The sequence below is a fragment of the Chlorocebus sabaeus genome, unplaced genomic scaffold (assembly GCF_047675955.1).
Source record: "Chlorocebus sabaeus isolate Y175 unplaced genomic scaffold, mChlSab1.0.hap1 unalloc_scaffold_114, whole genome shotgun sequence".
NCBI classification, from domain to species: Eukaryota; Metazoa; Chordata; class Mammalia; order Primates; family Cercopithecidae; genus Chlorocebus; species Chlorocebus sabaeus.
The window spans coordinates 165,608-182,936 of NW_027326902.1; the positions used below are offsets into that span (position 1 = coordinate 165,608).

The following is a 17,329-nucleotide window of genomic DNA, read 5'->3' on the forward strand; positions in this document are numbered from 1 at the left end:
AATACAAAAATTAGCAAGGCTTGGTGGCAGGCATGTGTAATTCCAGCTACTGGGGAGGCTGAGGCAGGAGAATCACTAGAACCCAGGAGGCAGAGGTTGCAGTGAGCCAAGATCATACCACTGCACTATAGCCTGCGTGACAGAGGGAGACTCCATCTCAGAAAAAGAAAAAAGTGTTTTGCTTTTCTTACATAAGAGTGCATCCTCTGACTATAAAAATTCTGGAAGAAAACCTAGGAAATACTCTTCTGGACATCACACTTGTCAATTAACTTATGGCTAAGTCCTCAAAAGCCATTGCAAGAATAACAAAAATTGACAAGTATGATCTAAATAAGCTAAAGAGCTTCTGCACAGCATGAGAAACTATCAAGGGATTAAACAGACAGCCTAAAGAATGGAAGAAAATATTCACAAACTATGCATACAGCAAAGTCCTATTATCCAAAATCCATAAGGGACCTAAATAAATCAACAAGCAAAAAATAAATAACACCATTAAAAATGGGCAAAGGACATGAACAAACACTTCTCAAAAGAACACATATAAGAGCATTAACAAATGCTCACTATTGCTAATCATCAGAGAAATACCAAACAAAACATCAATGAGATACCATCTCACACCAGTCAGAACGACTTTTGTTAAAAAGTCAAAAAAAAAAAAATGTTGGAGAGGCTGTGGAGAAATGGAAACATACACCATTGGTGACAATGTAAATTAGTTCAGCTACTATGGAGAGCAGTTTGGAAATTAAGTACTAAGAATTGGATGCAGCAACCCCATTACTATAGTAGGGGTATACCTAAAGGAAAATAAGTCATTGTAACAAAAAGACACATGCACATGTATGTTCATTGCAGCACTATTCAAAATAGTAAAGACATGGAGTCAATCTAGGTGCATCCAAGGTAGATTGAAAACCCAAGGTAGACTGGAAAATTTTACATATACCATGGAATACTATGCAGCAATAAAAAGAACAAAATCATGTCCCTTACAGCAACATGGATACAGCTGGAATACACTATCATAAGCAAACTAACGTGGAAACAGAAACCAAATATCTCATGTTTTCACTCATATGTGGGAGCTACACATTGGGTGCACACTGTCATAAACATGGGAACAATAGACACTGGGAAATAAGAACAGGGAGGGACAGAGTGGGCCAGGGTTGAAAAACTACTTATTGGGTCCTGTGCTCACTACCTGTGTGATGGGTTCAATCGTACTCCAAACCTCAGCATCCCTCAATATACCTTTGGAAGAACCTGTGCAGCTACCACCTTAATTTAGAATACAAACTAGAAAAAAAAAATTACTATAAGAAAAAAAAGTTTACTATAAGTAGAGAATAGAAATTTCTTTTAAAGAAATAATTTATTGAAGTAAAAAATGGATTGAATTTTTTTATTATACTTTTAAGTTCTAGGGTACATGTGCACAAGGTGCAGGTTTGTTACATATGTATACATGTGCCATGTTGGTTTGCTGCACCCATTAACTCGTCATTTACATTAGGTATATCTCCTAATGCTATCCCTCCTCCCTATCCCCTCCCCACAATAGGCCCCGGTGTGTGATGTTCCCCTTCCTGTGTCTAAGTGATCTCATTGTTCAATTCCCACCTATGAGTGAGAACATGTGGTGTTTGGTTTTCTGTTCTTGTGACAGTTTGCTGAGAATGATGGTTTCCAGCTGCATCCACATCCCTACAAAGGACATGAACTCATCCTTTTTTATGGCTGCATAGCATTCCATGGTGTATATGTGCCGTATTTTCTTAATCCAGTCTGTCATTGATGGATATTTGGGTTGATTCCAAGTCTTTGCTATTGTGAATAGTGCTGCAATAAACATACATGTGCATGTGTCTTTATAGCAGCATGATTTATAATCCTTTGGGTATATACCCAGTAATGGATGGCTGGGTCAAATGGTATTTCCAGTTCTAGATCCTTGAGGAATCGCCACACTGTTTTCCACAATGGTTGAACTAGTTTACAGTCCCACCAACAATGTAAAAGTGTTCCTATTTCTCCACATCCTCTCCAGCACCTGTTGTTTCCTGATTTTTTAATGATTGACATTCTAACTGGTGTGAGATGGTATCTCATTGTGGTTTTGATTTGCATTTCTCTGATGGCTAGTGATGATGAGCATTTTTTCATGTGCCTGTTGGCTGTATGACTGTCTTCTTTTGAGAAGTGTCTGTTCATATCCTTTGCCCACTTTTTGATGGGATTTTTTTTCTTGTAAATTTGTTTGGAGTTCTTTGTAGGTTCCAGATATTAGCCCTTTGTCAGTTGAGTCGATTGCAAAAATTTTCTCCCATTCTGTAGGTTGCCTGTTCACTCTGATGGTAGTTTCTTTTGCTGTGCAAAAGCTCCTTAATTAGATCCCATTTGTCAATTTTAGCTTTTGTTGCCATTGCTTTTGGTGTTTTAGACATGAAGTCCTTGCCCATGCCTATGTCCTGAATGGTATTACCTAGGTTTTCTTCTAGGGTTTTCATGGTTTTAGGTCTAACATTTAAGTCTCTAATCCATCTTGAATTAATTTTCTTATAAGGAGTAAGGAAAGGATCCAGTTTCAGCTTTCTACTGATGGCTAGCCAATTTTCCCAGCACCATTTATTAAATAGGGAATCCTTTCCCCATTTCTTGTTTTTCTCAGGCTTGTCAAAGATCAAATGGCTGTAGATGTGTGGTATTATTTCTGAGGGCTCTGTTCTGTTCCATTGGTCTATATCTCTGTTTTGGTACCAGTACCATGCTGTTTTGGTTGCTATAGCCTTGTAGTACAGTTTGAAGTGAGATAGCGTGATGCTTCCAGCTTTGTTCTTTTGGCTTAGGATTGTCTTGGCAATGCGGGGTCTTTTTGGTTCCATATGAACTTTAGTTTTTTTCCAATTCTGTGAAGAAAGTCATTGGTAGCTTAATGGGGATGGCACTGAATCTATAAATTACCTTGTGCAGTATGGCCATTTTCACAATATTGATTCTTCCTATCCATGAGCATGGTATGTTCTTCCATTTGTTTGTATCCTCTTTTATTTCACTGAGCAGTGGTTTGTAGTTTTCCTTGAAGAGGTCCTTCACATCCCTTGTAAGTTGCATTCCTAGGTATTTTATTCTCTTTGAAGCTATTGTGAATGGGAGTTCATTCATGATTTGGCTGTTTGTCTGTTACTGGTGTATAAGAATGCTTGTGATTTTTGCACATTGATTTTGTATCCTGAGACTTTGTTGAAGTTGCTTATCGGCTTAGGGAGATCTTCGGCTGAGACGATAGGGTTTTCTAAATATACAATCATGCCATCTGCAAACAGGGGCAATTTGACTTCTTTTCCTAACTGAATACCCCTTATTTCTTCTCTTGCCTGATTGCCCTGGCCAGAACTTCCAACACTATGTTGAATAGGAGTGGTGAGAGAGGGCATCCCTGTCTTGTGCTAGTTTTCAAAGGGAATGCTTCCAGTTTTTGCCTATTCAGTATGATGTTGGCTGTGGGTTTGTCATAAATAGCTCTTACTATTTTGAGATACGTTCCATCAATACCGAATTTATTGAGAGTTTTTAGCATGAAGGGCTGTTGAATTTTGTCAAAGGTCTTTTCTGCATCTATTGAGATAATCATGTGGTTTTTGTCTTTGGTTCTGTTTATATGCTGGATGACGTTTATTGATTTGCATATGTTGAACCAGCCTTGCATCCCAGGGATGAAGCCCACTTGATCATGGTGGATAAGCTTTTTGATGTGCTGCTGGATTCGGTTTGCCAGTATTTTATTGAGGATTTTTGCATCGATGTTCATCAGGGATATTGGTCTAAAATTCTCTTTTTTTGTTGTGTCTCTGCCAGGCTTTGGTATCAGGATGATGTTGGCCTTATAAAATGAGTTAGGGAGGATTCCCTCTTTTTCTATTGATTGGGATAGTTTCAGAAGGAATGGTACCAGCTCCTCCTTGTACCTCCAGTAGAATTCAGCTGTGAATCTGTCTGGTCCTGGACTTTTTTTGGTTGGTAGGCTATTAATTATTGCCTCAATTTCAGAGCCTGCTATTGGTCTATTCAGGGATTCAACTTCTTCCTGGTTTAGTCTTGGGAGAGTGTAAGTGTCCAGGAAATTATCCATTTCTTCTAGGTTTTCTAGTTTATTTGCATAGAGGTGTTTATAGTATTCTCTGATGGTAGTTTATATTTCTGTGGGGTCGGTGGTGATATCCTCTTTATCATTTTTTATTGCATCTATTTGATTCTTCTCTGTTTATTAGTCTTGCTAGCAGTCTATCAATTTTGTTGATCTTTTCAAAAAACCAGCTCCTGGATTCATTGATTTTTTGGAGAGTTTTTTGTGTCTCTATCTCCTTCAGTTCTGCTCTGATCTTAGTTATTTCTTGCCTTCTGCTAGCTTCTGAATGTGTTTGCTCTTGCTTTTCTAGTTCTTTTAATTGTGATGTTAGGTTGTCAATTTTAGATCTTTCCAGCTTTCTCTTGTGGGCATTTAGTGCTATAAATTTCCCTCTACACACTGCTTTAAATGTGTCCCAGAGATTCTGGTATGTTGTATCTTTTTTCTCATTGGTTTCAAAGAACATCTTTATTTCTGCCTTCATTTCGTTATGTACCCAGTAGTCATTCAGGAGCAGGTTGTTCAGTTTCCATGTAGTTCAGTGGTTTTGATTGATTTTCTTAGTCCTGAATTCTAGTTTGATTGCACTGTGGTCTGAGAGGCAGTCTGTTATAATTTCTGTTCTTTTACATTTGCTGAGGAGTGCTTTACTTCCAACCATGTGGTCAATTTTCGAATAAGTGCAATGTGGTGCTGAGAAGAATGTATATTCTGTTGATTTGGGGTGGAGAGTTCTGTAGATGTCTATTAGGTCTGCTTGGTGCAGAGTTGAGTTCAATTCCTGGATATCCTTGTTAACTTTCTGTCTCGTTGATCTGTCTAATGTTGACAGTGGGGTGTTGAAGTCTCCCATTATTATTGTATGGGAGTCTAAGTCTCTTTGTAAGTCTCTAAGGACTTGCTTTATGAATCTGGGTGCTCTTGTATTGGGTGCATATATATTTAGGATAGTTAGCTCTTCCTGTTGAATTGATCCCTTTACCATTACGTAATGGTCTTGTCTCTTTTGATCTTTGATGGCTTAAGGTCTGTTTTATCAGAGACTAGGATTGCAACCCCTGCTTTTTTTTGTTTTCCATTTGCTTGATAGATCTTCCTCCATCCCTTTATTTTGAGCCTGTGTGTGTCTCTGCATGTGAGATGGGTCTTGACTCTTTATCCAGTTTGCCAGTCTGTGTCTTTTAATTGGACCATTTAGTCCATTTACATTTAAGGTTAATATTGTTATGTGTGAACTTGATCCTGTCACTGTGATATTAGCTGGTTATTTTGCTCGTTAATTGATGCAGTTTCTTCCTAGCATCGATGGTCTTTACATTTTGGCATGTTTTTGCAATGGCTGGTACCAGTTGTTCCTTTCCATGTTTAGTACTTCCTTCAGGGTCTCTTGTAGGGCAGGCCTGGTGGTGACAAAATCTCTAAGCATTTGCTTATCTGTAAAGGATTTTATTTCTACTTCACTGATGAAACTTAGTTTGGCTGGATATGAAATTCTGGTTTGAAAATTCTTTTAAGAATGTTGAATATTGGCCCCCACTCTCTTCTGGCTTGTAGAGTTTCTGCCGAGAGATCTGCTATTAGTCTGATGGGCTTCCCTTTGTGGGTAACCCAACCTCTCTCTCTGGCTGCCCTTAACATTTTTTCCTTCATTTCAACTTTGGTGAATCTGACAATTATGTGTCTTGGAGTTGCTCTTCTCGAGGAGTATCTTTGTGGCATTCTTTGTATTTCCTGAATTTGAACGTTGGCCTGCCTTACTAGGTTGGGGAAGTTCTCCTGGATGATATCCTGCAGTGTTTTCCAACTTGGTTCCATTTTCCCTGTCACTTTCAGGCGCACCAATCAGACGTAGATTTGGTCTTTTCACATAATCCCGTATTTCTTGGAGGCTTTGTTCATTTCTTTTTACTCTTTTTTCTCTACACTTCTCTTCTTGCTTCATTTCATTCATTTGATCTTAAATCACTGAAACTTTCTTCCAGTTGATCGAGTCAGTTACTGAAGCTTGTGCATTTGTCACATAGTTCTCATGTTATGGTTTTCATCTCTATCAGTTCTTTTAAGGTCTTCTCTGCATTGATTATTCTAGTTATCCACTCATCCATTCTTTTTTGAAAGTTTTTACTTTTTTTTTTTAAGGGGAAATGTTTTATTTTATTTTATTTATTATTATTATACTTTAAGTTCTAGGGTACATGTGCATAACGTGCAGGTTTGTTACATATGTATACTTGTGCCATGTTGGTGTGCTGCACCCATCAACTTGTCAGCACCCATCAACTCGTCATTTACATCAGGTATAACTCCCAATGTAATCCCTCCCCCTTCCCCCCTCTCCATGATAGGTCCCGGTGTGTGATGTTCCCCTTCCCGAGTCCAAGTGATCTCATTGTTCAGTTCCCACCTATGAGTGAGAACATGCGGTGTTTGGTTTTCTGTTTTTGTGATAGTTTGCTAAGAATGATGGTTTCCAGCTGCATCCATGTCCCTACAAAGGACACAAACTCATCCTTTTTTATGGCTGCATAGTATTCCATGGTGTATATGTGCCACATTTTCTTAATCCAGTCTGTCACTGATGGACATTTGGGTTGATTCCAAGTCTTTGCTATTGTGAATAGTGCCGCAATAAACATACATGTGCATGTGTCTTTATAGCAGCATGATTTATAATCCTTTGGGTATATACCCAGTAATGAGATGGCTGGGTCATATGGTACATCTAGTTCTAGATCCTTGAGGAATCGCCATACTGTTTTCCATTATGGTTGAACTAGTTTACAATCCCACCAACAGTGTAAAAGTGTTCCTATTTCTCCACATCCTCTCCAGCACCTGTTGTTTCCTGACTTTTGAATGATCGCCATTCTAACTGGTGTGAGATGGTATCTCATTGTGGTTTTGATTTGCATTTCTCTGATGGCCAGTGATGATGAGCATTTTTTCATGTGTCTGTTGGCTGTATGAATGTCTTCTTTTGAGAAATGTCTGTTCATATCCTTTGCCCACTTTTTGATGGGGTTGTTTTTTTTTTGTAAATTTGAGTTCTTTGTAGGTTCTGGATATTAGCCCTTTGTCAGATGAGTCAATTGCAAAAAATTTTCTCCCATTCTGTAGGTTGCCTGTTCACTCTGATGGTAGTTTCTTTTGCTGTGCAGAAGCTCTTTAGTTTAATGAGATCCCGTTTGTCAGTTTTGGCTTTTGCTGCCGTTGCTTTTGGTGTTTTAGACATGAAGTCTTTGCCCATGCCTATGTCCTGAATGGTACTACCTAGGTTTTCCTCTAGGGTTTTTATGGTATTAGGTCTAACATTTAAGTCTCTAATCCATCTTGAATTAATTTTCGTATAAGGAGTAAGGAAAGGATCAAAGTTTTTAGTTTCTTTGTGCTGGTTACGTAGTTCCTCCTTTAGCTCTGAGAAGTTTGATTGACTGAAGCCTTCTTCTCTCAACTTGTCAAAGTCATTCTCCATCCAGCTTTGTTCCATTGCTGGCGATGAGCTGCATTCCTTTGGAGGAGGAGATGCACTCTGATTTTCTGAATTTCCAGCTTTTCTGCACTGCTTTTTCCCCATCTTTGTGGTTTTATCTGCCTTTGGTCTTTGATGATGGTCATGTACTGATGGGGTTTTGGTGTGAGTGTCCTTTCTGTTTGTTAGTTTTCCTTCTAACAGTCAGGACCCTCAGCTGCAGGTCTGTTGGAGTTTGCTTGAGGTCCACTCCAGATGCTATTTGCCCGGGTATCAGCAGCGGAGGCTGCAGAGGATAGAATATTGCTGAACAGTGAATGTTGCTGTCTGATTCTTGCTCTGGAAGCTTCGTCTCGGGGTGTACCCAGTCTTGCGAGGTGAGGTGTTGGTCTGCACCTAGTGGAGGATGTCTCCTAGTTAGGCTACTCAGGGGTCAGGGACCCACTTGAACAGGCAGTCTGTCCATTCTCAGATCTCAACCTCTGTGCTGGGAGAACCACTGCTCTCTTCAAAGCTGTCAGACAGGGACTTTTACATCTGCAGAGGTTTCTGCTGCTTTTTGTTTAGCTATGCCCTGTCCCCAGAGGTGGAGTCTACAGAGGCAGGCAGGCCTCCTTGAGCTGCGGTGGGCTCCACCCAATTCGAGCTTCCTGGAGGCTTTGTTTACCTACTTAAGCCTCAGCAATGGCAGGCACACCTCCCCCAGCCTCACTGCCGCCTTGCAGTTGGATCTCAGACTGCTGTGGTAGCAATGAGGGAGGCTCTGTGGGCGTGGAACCCTCTGGGCCAGGTGTGGGATATAATCTCCTGGTGTGCCATTTGCTAACACCCTTGGTAAACTGCAGTATTAGGGTGGGATTTTCCAGGTGTTGTGTGTCTCAATTTCCCTTGGTTAGGAAAAGGAATTCCCTTCCCCCTTGCACTTCCCAGGTGAGGCGATGCCTCGCCCTGCTTCAGCTCTCGCTGGTCGGGCTGCACCCATGGACCAGCATCGACTGTCCGACACGCCCCAGTGAGTTGAACCTGGTACCTCAGTTGAAAATGCAGAAATCACCCGTCTTCTGTGTTGCTCACACTGGGAGTTTGAGGCTGGAGCTGTTCCTATTTGGCCATCTTAGGTGCCCCCTCAGGACTGAACTTTTATAAAGAGTAGAGTTTTGCTAAGAATTTCAAAGCAATGCATTCATTGCAAAATTGCAAAATATGACTTTGTTTAACCTTTTTTTCTTTTCTTTTCTTTTTTTTTTTTTTTGAGATGGAGTTTCACTCTATCAGGCTGGAGTGCAGTGGTGCGATCTTGGCTCACTGCAACCTCCACCTCCCAGGTTCAAGTGATTCTCCTGCCTCAGCCTCCTGAGTAGCTGGGACTACAGGCGTACACCACCACGACCAGCTAATTTTTGTATTTTTAGTAGAACTGGAGTTTCACCATGTTGGCCAGGATGGTCTCAATCTCTTGACCTTGTGATCTGCCCACCTTGACCTCCCAAAGTGCTGGGATTACAGGCATGAGTCACCACACCCAGCCATTGTTTAACGTTTGTACTAATAAAACACCACCTTTTGAGGCCGAGACGGGCAGATCACGAGGTCAGGAGATCGAGACCACCCTGGCTAACACGGTGAAACCCTGTCTCTACTAAAAAATACAAAAAACTAGCCGGGCGAGGTGGCGGGTGCGTGTAGTCCCAGCTACTCGGGAGGCTGAGGCAGGAGAATGGCGTAAACCCGGGAGGCGGAGCTTGCAGTGAGCTGAGATCCGGCCACTGCACTCCATCCAGCCTGGGCGACAGAGCGAGACTCTGTCTCAAAAAAAAAAATAAATAAATAAATAAAAAATAAATAAAACACCACCTTTCTAAAATTATGTATATGCAATAGATCAATATTAACTGTATTTTTGTCAGATTAATCTAAACAGCATTACACAGGTATATCCTCTATTATCTAAACTTAAAATAAGTAGAAATTTTACTTTATTTATGTAATTATTTTTCTATTTAAGCAAACTTCAAGTTATGGCTAATCACTAAAAATACTAATGGCCATATTTTATAAGTGACATATTATTCTCATGATATTGTCTCTCATTTAACTTAAACATTATTATTATTTTTACTTATTTTAGATGGAGCCAGACTGCGTAGAACAAATAATTAGAGAAACAAAGAAAAGCATGTTGCCAAAATTTATTAAATTTAGGTTTATTTTAGAAATAAAGTGTACAGTAAATGCCATTCCTTTTTATTGCTGGGTTAGTAGATGCTACATTAAGTATGTTTTTTCTTACAAACATCTAATGAAAGATGTGAAAAAAACTTTCACAGTGAAGAGTAAGCTTATGCACCATTAATTCATCATGTTCCATAGCTTAAAAAACTTCCAAGAAGTCTATGCATCTCTTTTTTACTAGCTCTACACTTTCTTCACTTTTACCATCTTCATGGAACTGTCAGCCAGCACAGTGAAGCAATTTTCAGAAAACAAAGGCATCATCAAGTTCTCAGAGTTTTGGTAGAGATTGCAGGCCAACAGATCTCAGGCTCATTTAGAAATCCTTAGCCAAGTAATAACCATTTATAAGAAGTCACTTGACAGGTGACATTTTTAAATCTCCTGTCATTTACTGTCTCATTGGCTTACATTTGTTCTCAGGAAAAGTTCCAAATTTTTCACCATGGAATAAAAACACCCATGTCAATGTGATTCTTGTCAAGTTACTCAGCCTTGTCTCTCACCACTTACCAACACTCTGCCCTTTGCTCTAGCCCCAAACTGGAAGGAGTGGAAAGCCGCAGGCTCTTCCTCTCCTCAGGCTCTTTGCCTTCTGTTGCAGGAAGTCAGGGACCCCAAAAGGAGGGACCGGCTGAAGCTGCGGCAGAAGAACATAAATTGTGAAGATTTCGTGGACATTTATTAGTTCCCCAAATTAATACTTTTATAATTTCTTACACCTGTCTTTACTGCAATCTCTGAACATAAATTGTGAAAATTTCATGGACATTTATCACTGCCCCAGTCAATACGCTTGTGATTTCCTATGCCTGTCTTTAATCTCTTAATCCCGTCATCTTCGTAAGCTGAGGATGTATGTCACCTCAGGACCCTGTGATGATTGTGTTAACTGCACAAATTGTAAAGCATGTTTAAACAATATGAAATCTGGGCATCTTGAAAAAAGAACAGGATAACAGCGATGTTCAGGGAACAAGGGAGATAACCATTAGGTCTGACTGCCTGAGAGCCAGGCAGAACAGAGCAATATTTCTCTTCTTACAAAAGTGAATGGGAGAAATATCACTGAATTCTTTTTCTTAGCGAGGCACAGCCCTGAGAAAGAGAATGCATTCCTAGAAGGAGGTCTCTACAATGGCCACTCTAGGAGTGTCTGTCTTTTACAGTTGTAGATAAGGGATGAAATAAGCCCCAGTCTCCTGTAGCGCCCCCGGGCCTGTTAGGATGAGGAAATTCCTGCCTCGTAAATTTTAGTCAGGCCAGTTGTCTGCTCTCAAACCCTGTCTCCTGGTAAGATGTTATCAATGACAGTCGTGCCCAGTGGGACATGAAACCATCGGCAATTTTAATTTCACCATGGTCCTGTGATCTCGCTCTGCCCCCATTTGCCTTGTGATATTTTATTGCCTTGTGAAGCATGTGATCTCTGTGACCCACACCCTATTCATACACTCCCTTCCCTTTGAAATCCATAATAAAAACTTGCTGGTTTTGTGGCTTGGGGAGGCATCACAGAACCTGCCAACATGTGATGTCTCCCCTGGACACCCAGCTTTAAAATTTCTCTTTTGTACTCTTTCCCTTTATTTCTCAGACCAGCCGACACTTAGGGAAAATAGAAAAGAACCTACGTTGAAATATCGGGGGCTGGTTCCCCTGATGAAGAGAAGCCAGAAAGTATTTCCTTGCATCAGCCAGTAGACCAGAGGAGGAAGCCCAAGACCTCCTTGAGGAGGTTTTTCCCCCTACCCGGCCTGATTGGAATCCAAACTCCTTGGGTGGGAAGAGAGCTTTAGATTATTTTCACGTATCTCCTTGTGGGTATCAAGGGAGCCGCTCAAAAACCCATAAATTTGTCTAAGACGACTGAAGTTGTCCAGGGGCCTGATGAGTCACCTGGAGCATTTTTAGAATGCCTCCAAGAGGCCTATTGGACTTACGCCCCTTTCGACCTGGCGGCTCCCGAGAATAGCTGTGCTGTTGATTTGGCATTTGTGGCTCAGGCAGCCCCTGATACTAAAAGAAAATTACAAAGTCTGGAAGGATTTGCTGGAATGAACATCAGCCAAATTTTAGAGATAGCCCAGAAAGTTTTTGACAATCGAGAGTTTGAAAAGCAAAAACAGGCAGCTCAGGCAGCTGAAAGGGCTGCTGAGAAAGCATCAAAAAGACAGGCAAAGATCTTAGGGGCTGTCATCCAAGGAGCCAAGAAGGAAGGGCCCCCATCACAGAGCACCAACCAGGGGACCCCAGGTCTCTGCCAGAAAGGCCAAAAAGGTGAGCGGGCTCCCCTACGAAGAAAACAATGTGCTTTTTGCAAGCAAATGGGACATTGGGAAACTGAATGCCCATTAAAGCCAGAGGAGAAACCAGAAAAGAAAAAGGTCCTCACCCTCCCCGCAGTGGAGGAACCTGATAACTGATGGGGCCGGGGCTCCCTCTCCTTTGGCCCCTGGGAGCCCATGGTGACTGCCACAGTGCAGGACCAGCCTGTACATTTCCTAACTGACACTGGGGCAGAACACTCAGTACTGCAAACACCCTTGGGCAGTGCCTCTAATAAAAAGGTGGCTGTGCAAGGGGCTACTGGAGCTATTGAGGAATATCCTGTCACCCACTCATGAGAGGTGAGTTTGGGACAGAAAAGAGTAACCCACTCATTCCTCATGGTCCCAGAATGCCCCTTACCCCCCCTCCTCGGATGAGATATGCTCCATAAGTTACAGGCTCCATCTCCTTCTCGGCCCAACAAGCTCACCTCACGTTAGGTGACACAATGCCCCCTACTGCTCAGCTCCTGCTAACCACCCCTCTGTCAGAGGAGTATCTTAGTTTCACCCTCACAGCCACCGGAGAATAAAACTAATCCTCTCCTACTGGATTTACAGACTCTCCTTCCTTGAGTCTAGGTCAAGTCAACCCCCCCCCCCGGGACTGGCTAAGCACCGTCCGCCAGTGGTAGTAGAACTCCTGGCCACCACCTTGCCGGTCCAGGTAAAAAAAATCCTATGATTCAGTGGGCTAGAGAGGGAACCAATCCCCACATTCAGTGACTATTACAAGCTGGTATACTCACACCATGTCAGTCCGCCTGGAATACTCCACTTTTGCTGGTCCTGAAACCCAGAACAAATGATTACTGGCCTGTACAGGACTTGCGGGAAGTTAACAAGCAGACAGTCACCATCCATCCAACTGTCCCTAACTCTTACAATTTACTCAGCCTGCTCCCACCAGAACATACAGTGTACACTGTCCTTGACTTAAAGGATGCTTTCTTTGGTATTCCTCTGGCCCCCAAAAGCCAAACTGTCTTTGTTTTTGAATGGCCAGATCCTGGCTCAGGAGACACCACCCAATTAACCTGGACTCAGTTACCCCAGGGTTTAAAAAACTCCCCCATGCTTTTTGAGGAAGCCCTCCAACAGGATCCTATACCGTCCGAGCCAGTCACCCTAACTGCATGCTTCTCCAGTAGGTAGATAACCTGTTATTGGCTACAGAAACTACTGACAGCCACCTGCAACATACTAGGGACCTACTTTACCTCCTTCAGGAATTCGGGTGTCGGGTCTCAGCCAAGCTTTGTCTTCCCAGTGTTTCTACCTGAGGTATGAGATAAACGAGGGGAAAAAAGCACTCACTAGTGCTCAAAACAAAGCCATCTTGCAAATCCTTACTCCACCACTGAGACAAGTACATGAATTCCTGGGGGCAGTAGGATACTGCTGCCTATAGATATCAGGGTCCTCAGAAATTGCCAAGCCCATGTACACTGCTACTGGAAGGAATGGCCTGCTAGTTTGGACTGACAAGAACAGGCTTTTCAAAATCTAAAGAAGGCATTAACTGAGGCACCTGCTCTTGCCCTCCCAAATATCTCAAAACCATTTCACCTTTTTGTTCATGAAAGCCAGGGAGTCGCTAAAGGGGTACTCACTCAGACTTTAGGGCCAAGGCAATGCCAGCCTATTTGTCTAAGAGACTGGACCCTGTGGCCTCCGGGTGGCCAAGTCATCTGCGAGCCCTAGTGGCAACAGCAAGCCTGGTCCAGGAGGCTGATAAACTCACTCTGGGCTAGAATGAAACTCTTATGGCTCCTCAGGCAGTAGAGACTTTGCTACGAAGTGCTTCTGGCAAATGGATGTCGAATGTGCGCATCCTACAGTATCAGAGTGTACTGTTAGATCAGCCTCGTTTAACTTTCTCTCCCACAAGGTGTTTAAATCCAGCTACCTTGCTCCCCAATCCAGACCTTACCACACCTGTCCATGACTGCCAAGAACTGTTAGAAACTGTGGAAACTGGCTGACCTGATCTCCGAGATGTTCCTCTAACAGGCAGATGCCACCGTGTTTACAGACGGTAGCAGCTTCCTTGAACAAGGAGTACAAAAGGCTGGTGCAGCCGTTACTATGGAGACAGACAGACTGTGGGCCCAGGCACTGCCGGCAGGGACCTCGGCACAGAGAGTTGAATTGGTTGCCCTCACTCAGGCCCTCCGATGGGGTGAGGACAAACGTATTAACATCTACGCTGACACCAGGTATGCTTTCGCTGCTGTACATGCACTTGGAGCCATCTATCAAGAGTGAGGGCTCCGCACCTCAGCAGGAAAGACTGTCAAAAACAAAGAAGCGATTTTGGCCCTGCTTGAAGCTGTCTGGCTCCCTCAACAGGTGGCTGTGATTCACTGCAAAGGACATCAAAGAGGCTGTGGTAACCAAAGAGCAGACGCTGCGGCTCGGCTCCCGGTCGTGCCTTTAACCCTGCTGCCCACTGTGTCCTTTCCGCAACCGGACTCGCCAGACCACCCAGAATACGCCCCTGAGGAAGAAAATCAAGCTTCAGATATTCAGGCCAGTAAAAATCAGGAAGGAGGAGTAAAATTGGCCCAGCTTCTAAGGAGCCATTTCAAGATCCCCCACCTTCAGGACTTAGCTAACCAAGCAGCTCTCCAGTGTACGGCTTGTGCTCAGGTAAACGCCAAGCAAGGTAAGCCCAGCCCAGGTCACCGCCTCCGGGGAGGCTCGCCAGGAGAAAGGGAGGAAATTTAATTTATGTAGATAAAACTGCACCGGGCAGGATATAAATACCTCCGGGTGCTAGTAGACACCTTTTCCGGATAGACTGAGGCATTTGCCACCAAAAACGAAACTGCCACCACGGTAGTTAAGCTGTTGCTCAATGAAACCATCCCTCGACATGGACTGCCTGTTGCCATAAGGTCTGATAATGGACCTGCCTTCACCTCGACCATAGCTCAGTTGGTTAACAAGGCATTGAACATTCAATGGAAACTCCATTGTGCCTATGGACCCCAGAGCTCTGGAGAGGCAGAACGCATGAACCGCACCCTAAAAAGTACCCTTACTAAATTAATCCTAGCGACCGGTGAGAATTAGGTAAAGCTCCTTCCTTTAGCCCTCCTTAGAGTAAGATACACCCCTTACTGGGCTGGGTTTTCACCTTTTGAAATCATGTATGGAAGGGCTCCGCCTATCTTGCCTAAGCTAAGGGATACCCATTTAGCAGAAATCTCACAAGCTAATTTGTTACAGTACCTGCAGTCTCTCCAACAAGTACAAGACATCATCCAGCCGCTTGTCCGGGGAGCTCATCCCAATCCAGTTCCTGACCAGACGGGTGACCTGGTATATGTTAAAAAATTCCAGAAGGAAGGACTCACTCCTGCCTGGAAAGGACCTCATACTATCATCCTCACTACACCAATGGCTCTGAAGGTGGACGACATTCCTGCTTGGATTCATCACTCTCGCATCAAAAAGGCCAACAAAGCCCAGTAAGAAACAAGGGTCCCCAAGCCTGGGCCCCTTAAAACTGCACCTAAGTTGAGTGAAGCCATCAGATTCTTTCCATTTACCTCTTCTGTCTGTTTCCACCTGTTACGTCCTCTGCCCCTTCCTACTCTTTTTCTCCTCACTTCCTTCACAACAGTACGTGTCTTTGCAAACACCACCTGGAAAGTGGGAACCTCCAAGGAAGTCTCTTTTGTAGTCGATTTATGTGCTTTGTTCCCAGAACCTGCTGTACCCACGAAGAACAGCGCGATCTGCCGATCATGGGAGCAGGAAACGTCGACATTGCTGCAGAGTTTGGACACACCAGAAACCGGACTGGATGTGGAAGCTCTAAGGGTGCAGAAAAGGGCTCCAGAGCGTTGGCTTTCACCTTCGTCCTGGAAATCACCCTGACTCTAGCTGCTGAGATTCTTACCAGTTTTTCTGCCCTCACTGGACGTGTGTCACTTTGCCCACTTACTCTGGAGGATCAACCCCACCCTCAGTCCTTTCCATAGCTCGCACTTCCCGTCCTAGACCGTGTACTATAGGAAATTGCAATCCTCTTACTGTAACTGTCCGTAACTCTAGTTTAGCTCAATGGTATTATGGCATGTCACAGGGATTAAGGCTTTATATTCTGGGATTTGATGTTGGAACTAAGTTCACCATCCAGAAAAAGGTCCTGGTCCCACGGAGCCCTCCTAAGCCAATCGTACCTTTAACTGATTTGGTGACCCTGTGTTCCAAAAACACCCAGACACGATTTAACTGTCCCACCATCGTTCCTGCTTCCTAGACCTCAGCTGCAACGACAACACCTCCAACCCAGCCTGAAGTCCACTCTGGACAGTGTTCCTCACCTCCTGAGTCTCACCCAGCCTGAAGTCCATTCTGGACAGCGTTCCTCACTTACCTCCTGAATCTCACCCAGCCTGAAGTCCACTCTGGACAGTGTTCCTCACCTCCTGAATCTCACCAGCCTGAAGTCCATTCTGGACAGTGCTCCTCACTCACCTCCTGAATCTCACCCAGCCTGAAGTCCACTCTGGACAGTGTTCCTCACCTCCTGAATCTCACCAGCCTGAAGTCCATTCTGGTCAGTGCTCCTCACCTCCTGAATCTCACCCAGCCTAAACTAGCCCGAGATTGCTGGTTGTGCCTAAAGGCCAAACCCCCATATTATGTTGGATTAGGAGTAGAAGCCATGCTAAAAATTCTTTGTCATACGTGCCCCCATGCCCTTACACTAGGAGACGTGTCAGGAATGCCTCCTGTCTAACTAGCAGGGTATAATTTATCTGCTTCTCCCTCTCAGGCTACCTGGAATCAGTCCCTGCTTACCTCCTTAAACGCCTCAGTCTTCTATCAGGCACCCAACAATACCTGGTTAGCCGGCACTTCAGGTCTCACTCACTGCATCAGTGGGACTGAACCCTGACCTCTCCTGTGTGTTGGTTCATGTACTCCCCCAGGTCTACCTGTACAGCAGGTCAGAAGAACAACTCCTCATCGCTCCTCCTGAATTGCATCCCAGGTTTTGCCGAGTTGCCCCACTCCTTGTACCCCTTGTGGCCGGCCTTAGCATAGCTGGGTCAGCAGCCATCCGCACGACTGCCCTGATTCAAGGAGAAACTGGGCTAATGTCCCTATCTCAACAAGTAGATGATGATTTAAGCCATCTCC

The 17,329-nt window shown here is 43.6% G+C and overlaps 1 protein-coding gene across 1 annotated transcript in view; it reads left to right on the forward strand.

Moving 5' to 3' along the window:
- The window catches only part of LOC140710980 (uncharacterized), a 52,699-nt gene extending 36,538 nt beyond the window's left edge, over positions 1-16,161 (forward strand). Inside the window, exons 9-11 of the mRNA XM_073013978.1 lie at positions 14,522-14,821; positions 15,404-15,645; positions 15,885-16,161. Coding sequence (XP_072870079.1) covers positions 14,522-14,821; positions 15,404-15,645; positions 15,885-16,161 — 819 coding nt within the window. The remainder of the gene's footprint in view (positions 1-14,521; positions 14,822-15,403; positions 15,646-15,884) is intronic.
- Positions 16,162-17,329: the final 1,168 nt, after the last annotated feature.